The 24,490-nt window shown below is 37.2% G+C and overlaps 1 protein-coding gene across 2 annotated transcripts in view; it reads left to right on the top strand.

Moving 5' to 3' along the window:
• Positions 1–10,500: 10,500 nt before the first annotated feature.
• LOC149297760 (amyloid-beta A4 precursor protein-binding family A member 2-like) overlaps positions 10,501–24,490 on the top strand; it is a 67,898-nt gene continuing 53,908 nt past the window's right edge. The window contains exon 1 of one of the 2 annotated variants that reach the window (XM_089488269.1): positions 10,501–11,469. In XM_089488269.1, coding sequence (XP_089344395.1) covers positions 10,501–11,469 — 969 coding nt within the window. The remainder of the gene's footprint in view (positions 11,470–24,490) is intronic. The other variant, XM_089488268.1, reaches the window with a different exon arrangement.

A 24,490-nucleotide genomic window follows, 5' to 3' on the forward strand; every position in this document is an offset into this window, starting at 1 on the left:
GATTTAGCTCATTTTAAAATAAAAAATGCGCCAACATTGCAAGAGTTGTTTTTAAATCCAATTTTACGTTGCAAACACTGCTCGTGTTATTTTTAAAATAACATTTTACTGCATCCCCCCCTCCAATTGATTTCTGGTACATTAGCCATTAGCTCACTACAGTGCATCAATGTAAAGTACAAGAGGGCTTTCAGCAATTATGATTAGGGTTTCATGCCAGAATTGTGTCTTCATTGGGGAAACCATCTTCTACATAACATTGATCCATTATGGAATTTGTAATTTTAAAATTCTATATAAATTAAACACAGGCTACTCTTGTACTATGCACAGTACCCTAATTTGTATGTATTTGTATGTTTGTTAAAGTGCCTTGAGACTCATCTGTGTGTGCTGTGTGTTTGTTTCACCTTTTTTTTAAGTCTCTTTAAGTTAAATACATATAAACACATTTGCATTACAATGCCCCCTGGTTGCTAGCCCACATTTTTTCTCTCCCTTCCCATCTAGTAAATGCTCTCTGCTAAAAATGGAGGAGGGGACCAATATTGGCAGGGCTGGAAGGAGGTATAATATTCTTGGCAAAATATTAATTTTGAAGACTGACACTCTGTTGAACCAGGTCACGTGTGGGAAAGACCATTTGGACAAGTGTTGAACTACACACATGGGGACAAAATTATCTAAGTAGAAGTAATCTATGCTACCACCAAAGGCAAATGTAAACATTCCTGATTTACTAAAGTTAATATTTACATTGGAAAGTTTACTAAATCTCTAATCTAAGTCATTCAAAATTGTGGGAGCATAAGGCGGGATGGAGTAACTGTGGTGTTTTAATATTGAAGAGCTCAGATAGAAGGCCATCAACTTTTACTGACACTGTAGGCATATCATATAAGGCCCTTATCCATCTGGGCAAATGCCTCGGCATCCCATGAAGGAAAGATTGTCCCCTGTCCAGCTTTCCTTTGCCTATAGAAAAGGCAGTTTTGTTGTATTGTCTGTGGCCTCACAGGGCAGTATAAACCCAACTTGCTCTGGGTATGCCAAACCTGGTATCGTGGAGTTTGCCTGCAAGGAATTTAAAAAACAGCTTCAGATATGTATTCAAGAGAAAGATCAGTCTATAACTCAGACAGCTCAAGATTTTTCCATTTGTTTAGAATGAGAGGAACATGTGCAGCAAGGGAATCTAACCTATTGAAACCTAGTAAAGTGTTAAGAGTATTGACTGATTGGGTTAGTAGGGTTTTATTGCAGCCTTCAATTCCTCAACAGTTATTGGCTCTTCCAGTGTGCTGGCCATATTGCTCACAAGTTTATTGCGGAAAAACCTATTAATTTCTCTTGCCCATGCTCCCCTTTCTAATCTTTGGGACCCCCATTGAATAATGTGAGAAAAATAGCAGTACAGGTCAATTAAGGTTGAAGGGTCTTCTGTATCAGAATGTAAGGTGACTATTAGAATCCCAGAATCTTTTCTTTTCATTTTTTTTTTTTAATCCATGCTTTTTTATTGCAACTACATTTCAATGACTCAGATCGTCCATAAGAACAGTTTTTGTCAGATATTTTTGGTCTATAATGGTTCTGCTAGAATGTAAAAATAGAAAACACGAGAAACCTTGAATGCCTCACAAGACATCTTCTAGTAACATGAAAATTATTTTAGTTATTTAGAAATCAATGTTACAATAATAAGGATACACATATTTGATTTGATTACCTAAATGTTCTCATGGGTGTTAAAAAAAGTAATTGAACAATGCTTTATGGTACAAGTTTGTTTAATGCATAGTTTATGACTTGCAAATGCAGTTTATGCCCACAAAACCACACCGTGCTCCTTTAAAATTTCTCTAATACTGCATTCACTAGTATCTGCTTTCTATGGGCGGAAACAGTTTGAATAAATACAGAACTGCTCTCTAAAATTCTGCAATCTGGTGAAAGAATTATTAAAAAGCCATTTTGTCAGACTTAAATTCATTAGAAACATGTCCTTATAGTTGCGTGGGAAGCATTAGGAATTCAGAGTCTTTACATGTTTTCGTAACTGCTTAAATACCATAACCTACAGTGTGCTAACAAGTAACTTCAATTATTTTTCATGGGGTTTTAATTAGTACTTTGATTGCATATGAGGTGCAATTAATGTATCTCTGTGTTTTCCTCTACACCTGGCAGGGAATTCACATGAGACCATGAAAAGATTTTCAATGTATGTCAGAACGCTTAGAAATAAAACACAAACTGGCTTGTCATCTCAGCTTTGGGAAATGTAATTTTAGAGAAGAGTTTGGCAACAGGTATGGATCATTTTATTATGACTTTGATGTGCACTAAGCAATTAATTGTTTCATCTTTGTTTCCCCTGCTGAAGTTGTTCTAAAGTAGATAAGTCACATAGTTCGTAAATACAATCTCTTATCTATAAAATGTTTGGAGAATTAATAATACAGTAGCACATTTATTTAGGCAAAGAAGCAAGTAACATGAGATTTCTGGAGGCACATGCAGAGTATTAAAAAGTTAAAGTCCACAGAAGTTTGTAGACTAGGCTGAAATCCCTCCACCTTTAGAGCATTGGCAGCCAAAGATTCTTCCCTACAAATATGCAACCCGGAGTGTATTTTTGGGGGTTACTAACCTAGACCTGGGCTAGGCCAGCTTCCCAGCAACCCCCCAGGGACCATCTCATGCTGAGCATCCTCTTTTCTGAGCGCTGGTATATGAGGCATCATCCTGGTGCTCAGCCCCTGAAGGAGTTTCATGGAGCCTGTCTTGGGTGGTCATGCAAATAGGTCAGTTACAAGAGAAATGAAAGACCCCTTGCAAGTAGAAGGTGGTTAAGCGATTTGCTTGCAGTAATGTGATATGAGGGCTGCTGACCCCCAGACCTGCCGCCCTAGGCTTAGGGCGGTATACACAGCTGCAAGTCCCAGAACTGTTCTTTACATATAACCCCTCTTGGATATATTCCACAGCAACTAACCACTTGTTAGTTGGCCTCATCGTTGATATTGGCTCTTAGTGGTAATATATTTATAGCTAGCCCGAACTGACACCACACCGTTTCCTACTGACAGAGGCAGAGAAATCTGCAGTGGTCCCCCTGTATATCCCTTCCGGTCCAGCAATGTTGTATTATCATTTCTTCCAGTATAATTCAAATACTTACGAAGACTTGACTTATTTTTACTTACATTGCAGTTTTATTCACTCCTTATTAGGTCTTACATTTTTTTTTCTACTATTAGCAACAGAGAATATTGAAACAGTAAAACAGTACCTTTGATGTGTATTTCCTCTGATCGTCCCTTCAACCCATGTCTCTAACAGGGCTTTTTGTCTCTTATGTCCTCTTTTGATGATTTGCAAAGCTCTATACAGGCAGTAAAGGTATAATACTAAAGCAGTCTTTTATATCTTCAGTCTAAAGTCAAAAGACATTTTTTTTACATGCTCACTTATAACTTATTTTTTTTTAAGCCAGACATAATTGAGGGAGGATAGACTGGCTATAGATGCCATCATGTTTTTCCATTCAAAAATGGCAATAATGGAAACTAATCATAATTGATTTAGAAAGCAATTAAGTATCAAGGGTTAAACTTGGCTTTGGACTCCCCATCACCGGTTTTTAATTTAAAAAGGTAGAGTGAAAAACATTGTAAAAGCACATTTTCAAGGTTACACACGCTCCTATTAGTCAGTCTGGAGGATTCAAATCCATCTCTCTGTTGAGCTTGTGATTAGCTAACTAGAACATCAAGATATTTCAGTAGCTATTTATTTCAATGTCAACATATACAGAAGCGTTAGAAGTGTAGCACTATCATGTCAACATCTTCTAAACTAAGTAATGTATCATTGTGTATCACAAAGCATCTTCTATATCTGTATCTCTGTACATTTTTCAAGGTTAAAGTATTTATTTTGTTTCACAAATCTTATAGAGAAGAATTATTATTGTCCCCGTTTTTTTAGTTGGTAGATAAAGAATGATTCATATGAAATTGAACAATAATAATGTATTTACTTTGTGTAACAGAGAATCCAGTTAATGGAAAAGCACCCTTTTAGTTTCAGGCAAGGACATGTATACTTTGGGGTTTCTTTGTCAGTTAGACGTTTAGTTCATTTAGATGGAGTATAAAAGAAATCGTATTATTCTGTTAGACCGCATTACATAGTAAGACAGCACAGGCTGCTTTAAAAAGATTACAAAAAGTAGGGCATTATGAAATGTTTTACATTACTAAATCATCATCTCTTAACCTACAAATGAAAAATTCATAGGGAATTCAGCAAGCATTGGCAGCACCCATCCTGAAATAAAGTGGTAAAGTTAGAAGCAAAATAATGTTTGTCCGTAAAGAAATGTGTAATAAAAGTAGAGTGATTCCTTGCATGGGAAAGAAAGATTGGCTGGAGAAACATATAGACAAGATATTTTCCAAGAGCTAACAAGTCTGCATTAAAAGTCTACCACTGTACCAGTAAATCTTCAAAACTTCATGCTAACATCAAACAAACCTTCTAAATTGCACCAAATTGCGAACTTGGTCAGTTGGTTGGATAGTGGCGTTGTGAACAGTAATAGTGTCAGGAGTTTTGGACGGAGGGGATGGTGGGATAACCATAAGCTCAGTCTTTGAGCTGTTAAGCGTATTGGGATGGCATCCATGATGCATTTCCATCTGGTGAAGTTTACATGAAGTTTTCAGTTAGCTTTTATTATAATGACTCTTCTTCAGCTCATATTACCATTACATCCTGTAACAAGAAATAATGGCTTAAAGATAAGTGAGTATACATTGTCTCTAAACAACAGATGCTAATTGAAGACTATTCGTCATCACTGCATTTCTATATATAATGTGCTTAATGAGTTTATTTAATCAAAGAACATTTTTTGCACAATGGATAGTTTCTCAGCACAGATTGACAGACATCTTTTTTTGCAACAGCGAACATCTGATTGTAATGCCCCAAAGACCTTCTTTCATATGAACATGTACTGACTGAGGTTTTTGCCATGGCACATTGGATTGTAAGACATTGTAAAACAACTCCTATACATCAAGGAAGCAGTTAAGCATGTGCTGTATAAACTGTTCTTTTGTTGTCACTTTTTTCCTTTTTTTTGTCTGAAATTTAAAGTTGAACTAGTACTCAGCCAACAAAATTACTCCCAGTTTGTGTCAGCAAAAATTACTTTGATTTCCTGCATTTCCTAGACAAATTCCTCTGGAATATACAGACAGTTGTTTTATCATTTAAAGTGTGTATCCTATTATCTATGGTGTGTCTAAATCTGTACAATCCAAATAAGCAGATGTATTCTTTGTTTTAGTGCTAATCGACCCCCTGTCCTACATTTACCCATTAGAAAATGAGGGGTGTCTGATCAGATCATTGGATTTAAAAAAAAAAAAATGTTTTTACCAGTTTATCAATGATCATGATAGTCCAGCAGTGAGATTTATGTGCCAATAGACATTAGTCGCTAATTTAGACATCAACTGATTTGGCTTCCAGTAACTCATGTCCCGTATTAACAACAGCTTGTCTGCTATTTGTTCTTGGATCTCAAAACGCTACCTGAATCATAATCTTTCCAAAACTAAACACTGAATCTTTCCTTCTTCCATTTCCACCTCAGTACTTGAATTTACAGTCTTCATTAACAATATTAACAATGTTTTACTCAGCCCAATCCTTCACCATACATGTTCAGACCCTCGCCAGATCCTGCTGCTTGCACCTAAAAAAACATTTATCACGTCTGCCCTTTCCTGGAATTAACTCCCACCTAATTTCCAGTTTTCACTCTCCCTCTCAATATTCAAGAAAAACCTCAAAACCCACTCCCATCACTTTATACTGAGCCAAACACAGACAGTGGTACAGCATAACTCACATCACTATATACAGAGCCAGTGTAAGGAACTGGGTCCATGCTGATGACTGAAAGGACCCAGCGCTCCCAAAGATGGAGTTCAGGAGTAGCGGTAGCGGAGAGATGGACAGGGCCTGATGCAGGGTGACCGCACTCCCCTGGGTGTTGAGTATCTAGGGTTGTGCAGCCAAACACCAGCGCCCTGATATAGCAGCAGATGTAGTCCAGAACGAAGTGAAATCCTGGGAAACTGAAACAAGAGTGAGATATGCAGCTCCACAGCCTGGGTAGGATCATGACAGCCAGACGCTGATGGCGGAACACCATAACACGGTCAGTAGCCGGCACACATCGCAAGGGAGCAGGATATGTATGAACAGACCTCTCTCTCCATTTATTTTGGGCCTGTTAGAGGGAGATCCATGATCTCCCCAACCGTCCCTGCTCCTCCAGCAGAGGACAGTATGGTCCGTCTCTCTGGAGGGGCATACACCGGGTGCAGACCCTGGAGGCACCACCCTACTGAGTGGCACACGATACCCCCTACCTCCCCTTAGGTATGCTACCGATTTGAGAGGATGTTTGAGGACTTGATCCAGGCACTGCTTCCCAAAAAACAGAATGCTTTGTTAACCCAGCCAAGTTCTGGAATTATTAACAAAAGGTTAATGTTTATTTGTAATTGCTTTATGCTAACAACTATTCAATTAAAAATATTATGGGATATTAGGGACCCTCAGCCTCTACGTTGATTATGAATCATAATTGCACTAGTCATCTCCATAAGTAATGTACTTAGGAAATAATTTTACTATAGTTTCAGATCTATTATATACTGTACGTAAATATCACCCAGTTGTCTGTGTCTGTACCAGTCAATCAATAGCTCACGCAGACAAATAAGTCATGTGTATTGCTAATTATTCAGATCTACATGTACATTTCCATGTGCCATTTATGTAATTAATATTACATTATAACAGTGGTGCCCAATCCAGTCCCCAAGGCCCTCTAACAGGAAAGGATTTAGTAATTACTAGACATGTACAAATGGGCCAAGAACTATTCGGACACGTTTTTGGTTGGTTTTCAGCCCATTCATCATTTTGTTCCCTGTCCATTTGGTCCGGCTCAAAATTCGGGGGCACTTTAAATTCAGGAAAGAGTTCACGCTAGAGCAAAATGACAACACTTTTGGTGACGTCTTCTCCCCGAGAGAGAAGAGAAGGGAGAAGATAAAAGACAGAAAATGAAGAAGAATTTGGGGAAGCGGAAGTTGTCAGCAGAGAAGATAGGGAAACATTTAGAGAGGGTGAGAGAGAGTGAACGAGAATGAGAGTACGAGAGTGAGTGAGAGTGTGCAAGAGTGTGAGTGAATGTGTGTAAATGCAGGCCCACTAATGTTGGATGCAAATTCAGAGCGTATTCAAGTAATAAAAAGAATGATTATGCATAAGGAGCACAATATTTAAGACCACACATTTTAGTGTTACTGTGTCACACTTGTACTGATCTTTAATTGCCAAGGATCCATCAGATGCCAGGGATCCCTTAGGCCTGTGTGGCCCCTAAACAACTAATTGACCCTTTTATATGGTAGTGCCACCCCTAGGGATTGAAAATATGCTTAAAAATTACATTACAGTTAATAAAGTGCAATTCATTAAAACATATTGATTATATGAACATAAATTAGGCATTGAATTATAAAAACAAGTACACTATTGAAGAATTAAATTATATTTAAACTATCAAAACGGATAAAGTAGAATACAGCCGTGTTACTGTAACAGGCTCTATAACTTTGTGATTACTTATTCTATAGCTCATTGCCCTCATTAGCCATCTGCCCTTTTAATGTTCACTCTTGCGCGTACTTCAAGCATGTGCCGAAATATTTTTATGGTTAATATTGTGGGATTATAGAAAAAGACAGTGTATAATCCCCTGTGGCCAATCACATTACAGAGTTTATTCACTAATGCTTACAACAATCTCATTCCCAAATCACCCAATTATCCAGAACATTTGTGATTTTTTTGACTATTATCCTAATCTCAGATCCATTAGCAGCTGGAAATATATATTTTGCCATTTTAATGGAAAGGGAATGATTATATTTAATCCTTCTTTGTAATACCAACAGCAACATTATTGTTTGCAATTTGTAAAAAATTAGCGAGAGTTTATTTGAATATGTCACTTTACACTAATTGTGAAAATCTGCTCTAATAAACTCCATCCATTAGCTTTTAAATTAATTTCATTGCTAGATAGAACAAATTGCCCATGTTGAAAAATAAGGCAATTTGTGGGTACAGACACAAACTGAATTTTAAGTATATGTATAATTTGCACACATCTGGGTATTTGTACATTGGAAATATATTTTAATTGTTTTATTTAAGAAAAAGAAAAGCAATCCCAAAATACTACATGCCTAAAAAAAGATATAGTTAAATTAATTTGTGTTTTGCCATTCAAAGATCTTCATTTATTTTTTAAGTGAATCACTCAAAATAAGGTTGACATAATTATGTAAAAAATGTAAGTGATTAATTACAGATGTTAAATTTAATTAGGTCCCTCATAGCAGTGTCTGGTCTTTAATCTTACAAAGCGAATTCTAATATTCTAACCCGAATTTAGCTAAAGCACGACCACAGATCTATTTAATAGAACTGATTTCAAGGTAAATGCTAGGATAGGATGTTAACATACGTATCATTGTACAGAAAAAATGTCATGTTCTAATCAAACAATATATGTACTATTTTAGAATTTTGTGCAGGAAAGTTGTGTTTTCGATTTGTTTGTTTCTAAGTATAACTTGTTATTGGGGACTGTATCTTTTAATATGCGATTCTGTTTACTTTCTGTAAATTATAGAGTCTTCTTCTGGCTGAGTCTGTAAATTTTTTTTCCCTGTTGTCAAAATTCATATAAAGCTCTGCAGTTTTAAGAAGAAGACAAATTGCATTATAAATTATGGAGTCTAGCTGAAGATAATAACCTTTTGGGAGCTAAATAAAGAAAGAGATGTCACATATGTTTTCTTTTCAGGTCCTTAGAAGTTTATTTCCATCATCCCTTGCACTAACATGACTATATCCACTGTTCTTATTATGGTTCATTAATGTATTACAAGCTTAGCATTAGCTCCCAAAAAGGTTCTTACAGTATAACATATACATGGTGAAATTGGTTAAAATTTTAATTTCTGATTTCCAAATGAATCTGAAATTTCAGTCTTGTCAGTCATCAGTAAATATTCTTATTTTATAATAATTTTGCTAAGAAGTAAGTTCTAATTGTACTACAGAAGTGTGGAAAGCTAAATTGTCTTCAGCCGATGCAAGCATTAGTTTTAAATACAGTTGGTAAAATATGATTATGAGAGCTAATTGTATCACAATTGTATACAATGATTTAATTATTCAGTTTTATGGTGAGATTCTATTCTTTGCAGGCAAGAGGAGAACACAGCACCATTATACTATGAAAATGTAATATGAAAACATTTAAAAACAAACTGCACAGAGAATCTTAGACTAAAAAACAGTGAATCACTCAGTCAATCAATTCATCATTTTTGAATTGTAGAGGATTATGAATGAGACAATAGAGAAATTGCTCCTGTATTCTTTAGCAATGGCAGATCTGTAAAATTCATATATTTTTTAATAAATCTCAATAGTGATATTTACTATTTATAACCAAATATGTCACTTGTGTTTTATGAATACCAGTTTTCATCTAGATTAAAACGGATTATGCTCCTTCTTTCTTTCTCCTCTTTCTGACAGCACTTTAATAAAACGTCTTCAGACTATATCATCATGATCTTAATATGGCTGAGCACTAATAGTTTATCTCAACATTTATAAAAACATACCAGTAAATAACTTTATTTTAAGTGACCTTAAATCTGTATTTATGAATATGGATAGGGTAATCAGATCTACCAAAACATCCCACAAAAGCAAAAAGGAGTTTAGTTGTATAATCCTATTCTAGTTCAGTGTGAAATAAAAATGTATTTTATTAGTGCTATGGTAACATAAAAAAACATTAAGCTTATTACTACATTCTGTTTTATAATGTACTGTTAGGTTGATCTAACAAAACATTTGTTAATGTATATACAGGACTATTGCTCAAATATGCACAGGCAGCTCTTAATGCTGTCTTCTTACAAATAGAGAATAGCAAAATCAACGAAAGTATATGTATTTTTGAAATTAAGATATAGTAGTCACGTTATCATGTTGTAGTTACAATGTTCACATTATTCTTCTGCAATCAGGGTGTCAAACTACATGCTTCCAGGGCCAATAACACCAGAATACACATAAGATCAACACAAGTGACTTAATCAGCTTTACATTTTTTGATTAGGCAGACATTTCCATAAATCCTGTCCTGTTTGTTACCCTAAAGAACTTGACTTTTACAGCCCTGTTTTGGGGTGTTAATTTAAATTATAAAAAAGGACACTGAAATATTATTGTGTTATTACTTCTCTCAAATATTCTGACTTTCTTCTCTGTATATCCTCTTTACAGGTTCTCAAGAGATGATGGTCATGTAAGATGATGAACATGGCAAGCAGGAAACGTCAGAGCACTACAAACAGTATGTTGGATCAGAGACCGAGATCCTGCCCTTCTTCGCCTCGTGTCACTGACCGTGAAAATGAAGAATCTATATATGAGGAAGCTTTGGTGCATGAATACAAAAATGCACAATTATCCAACAACAGACATGCAACAGATAACCAGGAAGAACAAGACTGTAATGATAACAGTGGTGATGGTGACTCCAGTTCCGACTATGTCAATAATACTTCTGATGAGGAATATGATGAAGGACTTCCAGATGAAGAAGAAGGGATCACATATTACATTCGGTATTGTCCAGAAGATGACAGCTACCTTGAGGGAATGGATTGTAATGGTGAAGAATACCTACATAGTGAAGAACACCCTATAGAAACAGATGAATGTGTTGAAGCAGTGGAGGATGAATGGGCAGAATCCAAGATACAACAACAACAAGATTGTATTGATGGAGAAGTAGGGCAAGAAAGTCAGATGCATATGTTGGAGGAAGACAGGTCATCCTCCCTAGAGGTCCAAGACCAAGAGGAAACAGCACAGTACAGTGAAAATGAAGAGACATATCATGACTACTACCCACCGGAAACTAATGGAAATTCACTTCCACAATCTCCATTTCATACAAGAAAAGTGGACGGCGATGTAGAAGATCAGGAAGAAGACATTGATCAGATTGTGGCTGAAATCAAAATGAGCATGAGTATGAGTAGTATCAACAGCATGACTGACATGAGCCCTGAACATAGCGGACAGGAAAATGTGCCAAAAGATCATACAGAAATATGCCAGAAAGCAGATGCAAGTCATTGTGCCAGCAGGCATGAAGGAAGACCTAAGACATTAAATATCCCATCTGCTTCAAAACATATCGGTGACATACAAAAGGGCTATAAAACAAAAGTTAGGACTCCTGAAGAAAGGCAGAAGTGGTCACAAGAACAGGTTGGTTTTACAGAGTTTTCCTATGAGTCTAAAATATAATTCAGTACTTTGGCTGCATACCCTATAGGATTGATATAGTATTCCAACAAATGCCACCAGCAAGCATAACACTTGAAGATAAATAATTTTATAGCAATTCAATGTAGCTTTAAGGAAATCCGAGCAGTATGTAAAATTCAATCATAGAACAAAGAGAAAAGAAAAAAACATCACAGTGTAGTTCATCAAAATAATTGTGTATATATATCTAACAGGCAAAATGGACCCTTACGTTTGGTGGGGCTTATTCAAGCCCATAAACCGCGTAGGGGGGTGAGCGGGAGGGATTGTTCGTCTCCCGAATAGATTTCACTCTCCACCGTGGAATTATTCAAAACTTCGTGATCTCGGAAAGAGAGCGAGAAATCGAGGTAACTACTCCCAAATTCTTCAAAGCACAGATCCGGAGGCGAGGGTGAGATAAAGATGAATACTTTAATATATAAAATAAATAAATAATCGGACTAGCGTCAGTTTTCAAAATCACGGCGCCCCGCGTTCATCTACTGCTGCACAACCGAATGTACATCCGCTAATAAAAGTCACGTCCTCCTTCTCCTCTGTCACAACGTGCAACGTATGACGCGTTTCGTGCTATACTTCCTCAGGTACGTTGGTAGATCCCTTTCTGTGCTCCTTTATATCCGTCTTTAATTAATTAGATCAGTGGTAAATTGTCCACATAGATTTGTCAATTGTCCATAATTGGGTTCATCATTATAATTAAAATATATGCATTTAATAAATTAATTAAACAAGATCACAATATAGAATCATATTAAAATAGTCCTTAGATATATTTAAAACAATCCTTAATTATATTTGAAACAGTTCTTAATTGTATTATAGAATGTAGGTCTTTATCATTAATACTATAAGGGAATAAATTAGTTAATATACATTATCATAAGTAGATTTATTTTAAATCAGTGGATGTAAATATCTATATTTTAAAAGATAGTTGTCATTATTTACCTTGGTTGGAAAATATTCCTAAGGGCCAGTTTTTAAGGATGAGAAAGAACTGCACAGAAAAAAAACAATTTGAGAGACAAGCCAAACAACTTAAGAACTTATTTGAAGAAAAACGTTACAGTCCTGAAAGTTTAGAAAAAACTATACGAGAAGTAGCAGAAAAGGAACGGTTAAATATGATATACACACAGACAAATGCAACTAAAACACCAACAAATCAGATACCAACCAACATCCCTCTAATCCTTAATTATAATGGAGCAGGGATGGAAATAAAAAGGGTAATTAACCGGCACTGGCATTTACTAAAAACAGACCCATACCTGGAAGAACTTTTGGGACAACATCCAAAAATAGTATTTAGAGGCGCACCAAAACTAAAAAAATCAGCTGGTTAGAAGTTATTTAAAAACCTCAAACCAAAAAATACAGGAGGGAGACAATGCCTTTGAGAAATGTGGTCTCTGTCTAGCATGTAGAACCATCAAAGAAAGCAGTAGAAACAAAGTTAAGGTTTTCTCTTCATTTGTAACAAAGAAGCAGTACTGCATCAAACAGCAATTAACTTGCCATTCAAAAAATGTGATCTATATGCTAACATGTCCTTGTGGACTACAGTATGTGTAGGATGCACTACGAGACAATTACACATCCGAATACAAGAACACATGAGAAACATTAAAAAAGGAGCATTAAACCATAGTGTACCCTTACATTTTTTAACACACCATAATAAAGATGCAAAATGTCTCGAATTCTTAGGAATTGCAAGAATAAATAGCTTTTGGAGAGGGGGCAACTTTTTAGACCAGTTAGGTAAGGCTGAAATGAAATGGATTTATAATTTAAAAACTCTTATACCGAATGGATTGAATAATGACTTTGAACTTTGTCATTTTCTCTAAATTATTATTATTATTTTTTTAACTATTTATTATGATATATATACATATTAATACTTTGGTTTTATATATATTTTATAATGTATTTTATATAAATTATTTTATGTATAAATACAAATGATTCTGAGGCTTTTTAATCAGTATATTAGTACTTTTCTATCGAATTCTTACTATATTTTTAAAAAATCTATTTCAGGAGACAATGTATTTTAAGGCAAGATGTTTAAATAGCCCCCTAACAACATTGTAAATTAATGTGGATGGTGATAATAATTTTATACCACATATGCGAATTACGCGAATATTTATTTATTTATATTCTTATTCTGTATATTTACATATGATCTATTATATAGTTGTTATCTTACAGATTTACTACTTATGATAATGTATATTACAGGGGTGTCCAAGTTTTTTCTGCAGTGGGCCACTTCATCAGAATTGTATACATGCGCGGGCCGCACTCATTTTTCACTGCGTGAAAATATGGCCTTTAATAAGATATGCAGATTAAAATAAAGTAAATGACACAAAACCTTTACTTTTCCTCTCACTGATTTCTGGGCCTAGAACGTTTTGTGACTACAAATTCAGGATTCTGGATAAGTTAAAATGAAATAGTTCTATTTATTTTAGGGATATACCGAAATGAATTTTGGACCAAAACCGAAAATTCGGGGTTCACTTAGCCAAAACTGAAAATGACCCCCCCCGCATACTTTTAATAAAAGTAAGTTGCACACCAAAATTGTACAACATTTTTTATATATTATGATTGTTAACAGCAGTCTCAGGCATACCCAGATTCCAGCATGTACTGGTTGGCTGGGCATTGTACCAGTAATTTTTGTCCAATTTTAGTGTGTAACCATGCTTTTATTAAAAGTAACACACCACAATTGGACAAAAAAAAATCAACAATATGACTTGGCATGATAGGAGTGTGATTGCTAACAGCAAACACACTCTTTTCATACCCAGGCAACCAGTAAATGCTGGAAACTAGGCATGATGGGACTGTGATTGCTGTTAGCAGATTGCTGTTAGCAATCACACTCCTATCATGCCAAGTCAGCCAGTACATGCTGGTACAGGGTGGCTGTAAGTGCATACCCCATACTGCTGGCAGCATCAATACACAAGGGGGGCAGCTAGCCAGGTTTCAGCATGTACTGGCTGACTTAGCATGATAGGAGTGTGATTGCTAACAGCAATCACAGTCCCATCATGCCTAGGTTCCAGCACTTACACATCCATGCTATCACACACACACTCATTCATTCATATACTCATTCATTCATACATTCATTCCCTCACAGGCATACTCATTCAACCTCCCCCATCCCCTTACCCAGGGCCGGCCCAAGGCAAAATGCCGCCTGGGGCGAATTTTAAAATGCCGCCCCCCCACTTTTTTTACCCTTCCTCTCCCTCCGTCCCTGCCGCCCCCCCCATTATCTACCCCCCCCCCATATTATCTACCCTTCCTCCCCCACTTGTACTTACCTTTCAGCAGTCCTGCGGCGAATCTCCCTGTTCAGTCTCGGTGCCGGCTTGTAATGCTGAGCGCCGGAAATCTTCCGGCACTCAGCATTACAAGCCGGCACCGAGACTGAACAGGAAGACTCGCCGCAGAGGAGAGAGGGGCGCCGAGCGGGTACTGACAGCTTGGTAAGCGAAAACCACTCGGCGCCCCTTTCTCTCTCTTTCGCTTTAGAAAGAAAGAAAAAAAAAAGGGCTTGGAGCGGCGAAGTGCCGCCCCTTCAAAAGTGCCGCCTGGAGCGGCTGCCCCACTCGGCTCCATTGTCGGGCCGGCCCTGCCCTTACCTACTACAGCTCTCGATGCCGCTCACAGTCTTCAGCAGGGGGCACGGCCTCCCTCGTTCTCCCCACAGAGGAGGCAGGACTGGAGCAGAGAATAGACCCTCCCACAAGTAAGCGGCAGGGCATGTGATCCTGGCTGCCGATCTCACGTGGGCCGCACCTCGAGGTTACGCGGGCCGCATTTGGCCCGCGGGCCGCATGTTGGATGCCCCTGGTATATTAACTAATTTATTCCCTTATAGTATTAATGATAAAGACCTACATTCTAAAATACAATTAAGAACTGTTTCAAATATAATTAAGGATTGTTTTAAATATATCTAAGGACTATTTTAATATGATTCTATATTGTGATCTTGTTTAATTAATTTTTTAAATGCATATACTTTAATTATAATGAAGAACCCAATTATGGACAATTGACACATCTATGTGGACAATTTACCACTGATCTAATTAATTGAAGACGGATATAAAGGAGCACAGAAAGGGATCTACCAACGTACCTGAGGAAGTATAGCACGAAACTCGTCGTACGTTGCACGTTGTGACAGAGGAGAAGGAGGACGTGACTTTTATTTGCGGATGTACATTCGGTTGTGCAGCAGTGGATGAACGTGGGACGCCGTGATTTTGAAAACTGCCGCTAGTCCGATTATTTATTTTATATATTAAAGTATTCATCTTTATCTCACCCTTGCCTCCGGATCTGTGCTTTGAAGAATTTGGGAGTAGTTACCTCGATTCTCGCTCTCTTTCCGAGATCACGAAGTTTTGAATAATTCCACGGTGGAGAGTGAAATCTATTCGGGAGACGAACAATCCCTCCCGCTCACCCCCCTACGCGGTTTATGGGCTTGAATAAGCCCCACCAAACGTAAGGGTCCATTTTGCCTGTTAGATATATATACACAATTATTTTGATGAACTACACTATGATGTTTTTTTCTTTTCTCTTTGTTCTATGATTGAATTTTACATACTGCTCGGATTTCCTTGAAGCTACATTGAATTGGTATCATTTGCGTTATTTATACTCACTTGGTGTGAGGGGCGCGGTCACCTATATATGTTTTTGCAGTGGGGATTTGTTTTGAGGTGTACCAGCAGCACATTCACATTTATTTATTATATTTTTTTGCTTATATAATTGTATTTCATATTATTTATATAATTTTATTGCGCACTACTCACTTTTTATTCATAAATAATTTTATATCTATTAAGCTTCTATCTACGTACCTCCCAAATGTCTCTATTTTGGCCCTTAATCACCTTGTCCCTCTTTACTCCCCTGATGTTCTATTTTCTATGTTCTATGTTTAGCCAGTATGAGTGTATCCTAGTGTTCTACAGCATAAAATGTGTTTATAAATTAAATTGTGTAAATAAAATACATTATTCTTCTTCAAAATGCCTTTCTTGGTTGCAGATATAACTATCTATAGGTCACAAAGTCACATAAAATGTCTAAAACCCTGTCCCTACCCACAAGCCCTAATTACGCACCTCTGTGAATCTTGATGTCCCTCTTTGGCCATTTGAAATCTTGGGACATAGGTATCTATAACATTGATAGAAAAATGTCCTAATATAAAACTAAATTAGGTTGAATAAACTGGCATTGCCCTGAATTCTGTGACTTGTAAAATAGGATAGCACCTTTCATGTGGAAAATGGATTTTCATAGTCGTGTATTAGTGAGCATAATATACAGCTAACATCAGCGGTAGGAGAAGATGTATTTATTCAAAGGTGTATTTATTCAATAACTTACCCGGGGCCCTATCTGTCTGATTTGATATTATCTGAATGCATTTGTGTATGAGTGAGTTAATACATATGTTGATTAATAACCAAACAAGGTCTGTACAAGGTCAGTAGAGTTTCATATATTGAGTAGTCTGAATTCGTGTTCCTCTAAATGAAATAAAAAGGATCATATCCATTTATTAACCTTCATGATGGCGCTGAATGTCAGAGGTATTGCCATCTGTGCAGCCATTTCTATATGAACAAACAGATTTTATAGAGAGTTCAGCTGCCTTATTCACCACTGTCACACAGTGTCTTAGATATACACTTATCCACTCAGACATATAGAGCTCTACAGTGTTAGTCGTTGAAAGAGAGAGCGAATTTGATGATAAAAATAAAGATGATACCTTTATTAGCCAACACACATATAATAGATTGCAAGCTTTCAAGACTATTTAGGTCTCTATAATATCCCTGAAGAAGAGACCTAGATCATCTTGAAAGCTCGAAAGCTATTATCATCTTTACCAGAAACATAGCACAACATCCAAACATTGATGGTGGTACTGCATAACTGCTATCATTATATACAGAGGCAAACATTGACGGTGGTACAGCATAACTGCTATCATTATACTCTGAGGCAAACATTGACGGTGCTACAGCATAACTGTTATCATTATATACTGAGGCAAACATTGACGGTGCTACAGCATAACTGTTATCATTATATACTGAGGCAAACATTGACGGTGGTATAGGATAACTGTTATTATATACTGAGGCAAACATGGACGGTGGTACAGCATAACTGTTATCGTTAAATACTGAGGCACGCACTGACGGTGGTATTGCATAACACCTATCACTATATACTGAGGCACGGACTGACGGTGGTACAGCAAAACACCTATCACTATATACTGAGGCAAACATTGACGGGGGTTCAGCATAACACCTATAACTATATACTGAGGCACACACTGACGGTGGTGGTACAGCATAACACCTATCACTATATACTGAGGCAAACATTGACGGTGGTACAGCATAACACCTATCATTATATACTGAGGCACACATTGACGGTGGTACAGCATAACACCTATCACTATATACTGAGGCAAACATTGACGGTGGTACAGCATAACACCTATCACTATATACTGAGGCAAACATTGACGGGGTACAGCATAATCCCTATCACTATATATTAAGCCAGACATTGACAATAATGCAGCATAAACTCTATCACTATATACTAAGCCAAACATTGATGTGGTGTAGGCCTACCACTTCAGTGTCTGGCTTAGGGATGCACCGAAATGAAAATTCTGGACCGAAACCAAAAATTAAGCATTCACTTGGCCGGAACCAAAAATTACCCCCCGCACCTTTAAAAACAAAAACACTTTTATTAAAAGTAAGTAACATACCAAAATGAGACTAAAAAATCAATAACAATATTGTTAACATCAATCGCAATCCTATCATGCCCAGGCATACCCAGATTCCAACATGTACTGGCTGACTTAGCATGATAGGATTGTGATTGCTAACAATATATAATTGTTAACAGATATCACGCTCCGATCATGCCCAGGCAGCCAGTACATGCTGGAACCTGGGCATGATAGGAATGTGATGATGCCATGCTACCCCCCCACACACACTTAAACATCAATGCTACGATACACACACTCATTCACAAACATTCAGCATAAACTACAGCATAACACCGATCACTCTCACACACTTACTAATCCACTCTCACTGAATGTTTTCCTACCTTTTCTCTGTCACTTTTCCTCTTCCTCTTCCTCTTGGCTCTTCTTCTCTGTCCTGTCCTTCCGGTGCAGTGATCATGGAAGGCGGTGGGCGCGTCTTCAGTGTTGTGCGTCGGGATATGACACTAAATCCCTATGCACAGCATCAGTTGCCGCGCGCATCGCAAGGGAGCAGGATCGGAGGTCTGCATTAACAGACCTCCCGCTCATTTGATTGACTTTAAGCCGGTTAGAGGGAGATCCTTGATCTTCCAAACGGAGCTTGCTCCTCAGCAGCACATTAGTGTCCGTCTCTGGAGGGGTGCCGGCATGGTGGCACCCCCCCCTGATGAGCGGCATTCCTTATGGCTTAGCCCATAATAAGGTTATTCACACGTTTAATTTGTCTTCATGAAATATTTTCAAATATTTATACATATATGCATGTAAGCGTATAAATCATTTTACATGCATCATTTTATACTCTGCTATGTTTACAAACAGTTAACCCCTTAATGACAAAGCCCGTACATGTACGGGCTCAAAATGCATTGTTTTCAATGGGTATAGGGACCGCCCATTGTCCTTAAGGGGTTAATAACAAGCACAATCTAAAACCAGATTAGGTCTCAGCAACACTGTGTGGCGGTGACAAATTTAATTTATTTGTAATGTCAGTCTTCGGGCCTTTGCCTATTCAGTGTCTTTTCTACGGGTACGTTGTGTTGGAATGATGGATTCTGTTTGGCAGTTGGCCAGAATTTTAGTCTGTTGAGTCTTACAAATCATTTTTATTACAAAGCTCCTGTCGGTGGCAAATGATCTTGAAGGACCAGGACACTAAATACATAAAGCGATAAATAAATATATATTTTCCTATCTTATCTAACATGAAAGAGGTTTAGCTGTTGCTGGACAAACATGCATTTTGAGTACTTGACATTTAATTAGAAAGTGAAAAAATGTGAAGGTGTGCATACTTACATAAATACTTAAAAAATCTATGAAAATTTTTTTATAAATGTTCTTGTTTATTATTTTACCATATTTGCTTGATTATAAGACGACCCTGATTATAAGACGACCCCCCAAAATCTAAATATTAATTTAGGAAAAAAACAAAAATCCTGAATATAAGACTACCCTATAGAAAAAAAAGTTTTACTAGTAAATATTAATGCATGTAAACAATTTTTTCATATCTAATAAAAGCTATGATTGAGAAAAATATATTTTTTTTTTATTTCCTTTTATTTGCCAACCTGCCCCCCCAGTTATGTACATCTGCCCCCAGGGTTGCCACTCTGCCCCCAGAAATGCCTTATACCCCCTATTTGCCACTCTGCCCCATGATGTGCCTTTTAACCCTCTATATGCCAGAGTGGCATATAGGGGATTAAAAGGCATATCATGGGGCACAGTGGCATATAGGGGGTTAAAAGGCATTTCTGGAGGTATATATATATATATAACTGCTAACAGCAATCACACTCCTATCAAGCCAAGGCAGCCAGTACATGCTGGAACCTGGGGATGATAGGAGTGTGAGTACAGCCTCCCTATGCCATGCTACCACCACCACCCACCTTACACATCCATGCTATCATGCACACACTCATTCACAAACATTTAAATACTCATTCATTCCATTAATCACACATACTTGCTCAAAAACCCTCCCCCACCCCCTTACCTGAACTGCAGATCTCTCACTGGAAGACTTCTGCAGGGGCCCGGCTGTGCGAGCAACTTCTCTGGCCCCGCCCCCAGAGGAAGGAGGGGGAGGCAGAGTTATGTGACACTCTACTAGCTTCCTGTTCTCCGCTGCTAGAAGAAAAGAAGCTGCTCGCATTTGCTCTGAAAAAAACCTTGTCTTATAGTCGAGCAAATACGGTAATATTGTAATATATAATATTATGTATACAGAATAATGTTAATTAAAGTTACCTCAAGGTAAAGATGGGGTTAAAAATATGTATATAAGATGGATAACAAGAAATGTCAGAAGTCCTTTGAAGAAGCATTAGCGAAACACTTTGGCATGGGAATGGAAGAACGCAGGGGATCCATTCCCCTCTTTGAAGACACAACATCCAGATGAACTGAAGTGACGGTCTTAAAACGGACAAGAGACTACTTGTGCCGTTACATCTTTTAATGTAAGCCTATACTACTTTAGTTTAGAAAAAACTAACATTTTACTCTAACATCGGCTATATTCTTCTCATTTTTGGTTCCACTATAGTTGCCACATAAATCTATTAAGTTCCAGAAACGTAATGAGAGGTGGAATGTCCTAATATAGCCCCAATAATTCTGAACCGTGATATGATAGGCTCCATCTTTGTAAGTTCATACACATAATATAGGTGTTTTTTAATGGTTATGTATTTATAAAACACTTAACGTCGGCACGTGGAAATTAAGGAATTGAAAGATACGTTCACACTTATATACGCACCCTCACATTTTTTCACTTGTTATATTGTACGTTTTTGGTGTATTATAAGGGTTCTTACACCAGAGAGGAATCTTGCTGCATGGTATATATATTGACACATATTGTCTTATATCATCTAACTATGAAGGGTTTTTGCATACAATCTAATATAAAGGCAAAGCAATAATGTACAGTTTATTTTAGTTTGAATTGCTGGCAAGGGGGATGCTGACATAATGACAGTTTCATCCAATCAGTCACTTTTAATACTATCAATATTTTGTAGGCATTATAACTAGCCAGTTGCTAGTTTGTAAGTAACTGATTACAATAGAAATTGGACCTCCCACGGTCCTAAGAACAGTGTCAGACTAGTGATGATGGGGCGGCCCTGGCACCTTAGGGCCAGAGACCACCTGATGACATACGCTGGTATGGCAGATTGGCTGGGTTTATAGAGTTGTCAGCATACCTGGGAACTTCTGGGCTACCCGGAGCCCTCCCTTGTCGGACACGCCCAGGACTGCTCACTGACGTCGGTGAGAGTTCCCCCTGATGTCGGTGGGAGGTCCAGCTGACGTCAGTGGGAGTTCCCCTGATGTCAATGGGCGGTCCCGCTGACATCAGTGGGAGTTCCCATGATGTCAGTGGGTGGTCCTGCTGACATCAGTTTGAGTTCCGCTGATGTCAGTGGGCGGCCCCGCTGACATCAGTGGGAGGTCCAGCAAATGTCGGGGGCGTTTCCACTGGCGTCAGGGGCATTTCAGCCGATGTCAAAGGGAAACACTGTCATTTAAATGGAAAATGGGCGGAGAGCAAGGTGTGGCAAGACTCCGCTCCTGCGACCCGGAGGATTCGGGTCTTGTACCGGAGAACCGGAGAAGCTATGGTATGGTTGTCAGCAAGCGACCCACTTGGCTAGTCCAGGCCTGCCTAAGAAATAAAGATGCTATTCAATCAAAAATCACATTACAGACAAAAGAAAAAAACATGGAACTTGCTCAATTCAGGTGCTTTATAAACAAAAGGCTGATTGATCAAAAAATAATTTCTTTATAGTATGTTGCTGATAAATTACATTTATTATTATTATTATTTAATCTGTCTATAAGGTTTTTCTGTACGGATTACCGATGTCTTACTTACATGGGACCTGAGGGATGTCCCTAGAATGGCAACATCAGCACATGCGCATTTTACGTGTTGCCAACCACAGGCAAATCCAAGGAGGGCTACAGAGAAATGACACCCCAAAAAGAATTAGGTATTGTCAAAGGTGCTTTGCCAGTAGTAGAATTGTTTATGTCAGCAACATGAGTGCCGAGGTTAATGTACAGCTAAAAGGCTTTGTATTGTTTTGTCACATTTAAAAGACACAATACATCAAATTTCTGGAGACTTCAGGATACAATTGGAAAAAGTTGAATAGATAGGTTTGCAGTTTTCAGTCATTAGTTGTATATAAATAGTATTTTTCATTAAGCACTTATTTCCATTTACCTTTTAGTATCCTTAGAGCATTGCATCGTGTTTTCCATTTAGCTGTTTCATGGGATTTGCTCAGAAGATTAAATTGTCTGGGGTTTTTTTCAGAGCGGGTCCAGCTCTTTGCTCATAATGGACTGTAAAGCGTAGCTTTAGGAGCACAGTATTCTCTCTGCACTGGGTTTAAAATTGAGATTGGCTTGGTTCCCAGGGAGAGACTTGGACATAAAAAGCAAAAGAACCTTTGAAAACAACCCAACTGCTACTTCTGTTAAAACTCAGAAGCATTCTTTTCGTTGTTTAGGTTGAATCTATGGAGATAAATATATTTTGGTTACCTTTAAAAGCCTTGTATTTTAGTGAGTATCAGTGTTGGAACACAAAACAGTATCTGAGAGCGCAGTAGTGGAAAAGGCCATCAAGAATGTATACATTTCTGAATAATAACCGTGTACAAAATACTATCTAAAAGAAAATCATTATAATACAACTAATCTGTAATGTACTATTTTATTTTAAAACAGTAATACACAAATCCAGTTCAGTATATACTAGATCCCTGCAAATTTTGGACCCAGTTGAACCATGACAAACTTTTAAATCAAATCGGACCTCCAATTTAATCTGTTTGTAAAAATATAAATTGGCTTGGTTCCCAGGAAGAAACTTGGACATAAAAATCCATTGGGAATGAAAGAGTTTGACTGAGCCCTCTTTTGACCCCTTCCCAGTGTGAAAGTCCAGGCTATCATATGTAAAGCTTGAGATACGGTAATATTTAGGTCAGTGAAATAATTGGTAAATACTTATTTTATGTCTAGATGTTTCCTTGGTATAATTTTTATACAGCCACATTACATACATTTAAGAACATTTATGGGTTTTTATCTGTTATTAGTTTTGTCTATACTGGTGAAAAAAGGGGAAAATATTTTTTGTCATTTTTATCATGATATTATGTGATATAGTGTATGATATGGTTTAAACTAGACATTTATAAATTGCTTAATGTATCCTGAAAAAGTATATCCCTAATTAAAAAGAAAGCCCGTCATAAAAATCAAGAAATTGTCATCCAAATATAACTATAGCACTATTACAGAAATCAGCCTAGCTATTTAGGGGCAAAATATATCTAAACTCTGTTTTTTAAAAAGGTTATTTAATGTATGGAAGTGAAGCCTTTGATAAATAGGTTATGCCTGCCTACAATGATTGTTGCATTAATTGTCTCCTTACATTGGAGTATTGGATGTTTTGCGACTAAGCAATGAAATGCTGTTTTTCTGGGATTACTCACATGTTTGTATAAACACAAACTTCAACATCATAGACTCATAGAAATTTTGTTTTGTAGTTAGATGGTATTATTATTATTCAAAACTTGACTGCCAAACATAGAGCAATTATCATAGCAACCAGGAAATGATTCAATATTTTAAGTTAGTCTAATTGAGAACTTTAATTGCATTTTTATTATTATGGTCCATTTTTTACATTTACCATCACCATTTCAAGAACAATATTTTATTCATATTTCTGATAAAAGTAAAACATATTCTTTAATAAATAATTTACTTACATTTCACCAAGAGGAGTCCCAGTAAATCAGAAAGATGTTAGACCTTGCTTTAATCTTGACATCAGTAGCTGGCTATAAATCTTTCTGATCTAGTAAAGGAAATTTCAGAGCAACCCTAAATTTTATGATGAATGGCTGTATTGAGGGGCATGTAACATAGATTTTGCTAAGTAATATGCAGAATAGACTTGAAATGCTAACTACCTTTTTGCAATTGTTCCCATACATTTCGAAACAGAATACATTTGTC

This window comes from Sceloporus occidentalis, unplaced genomic scaffold (assembly GCF_023333645.1).
Source record: "Sceloporus occidentalis isolate IW3139 unplaced genomic scaffold, rSceOcc1.0.p SCAF_37, whole genome shotgun sequence".
NCBI lineage: Eukaryota > Metazoa > Chordata > Lepidosauria > Squamata > Phrynosomatidae > Sceloporus > Sceloporus occidentalis.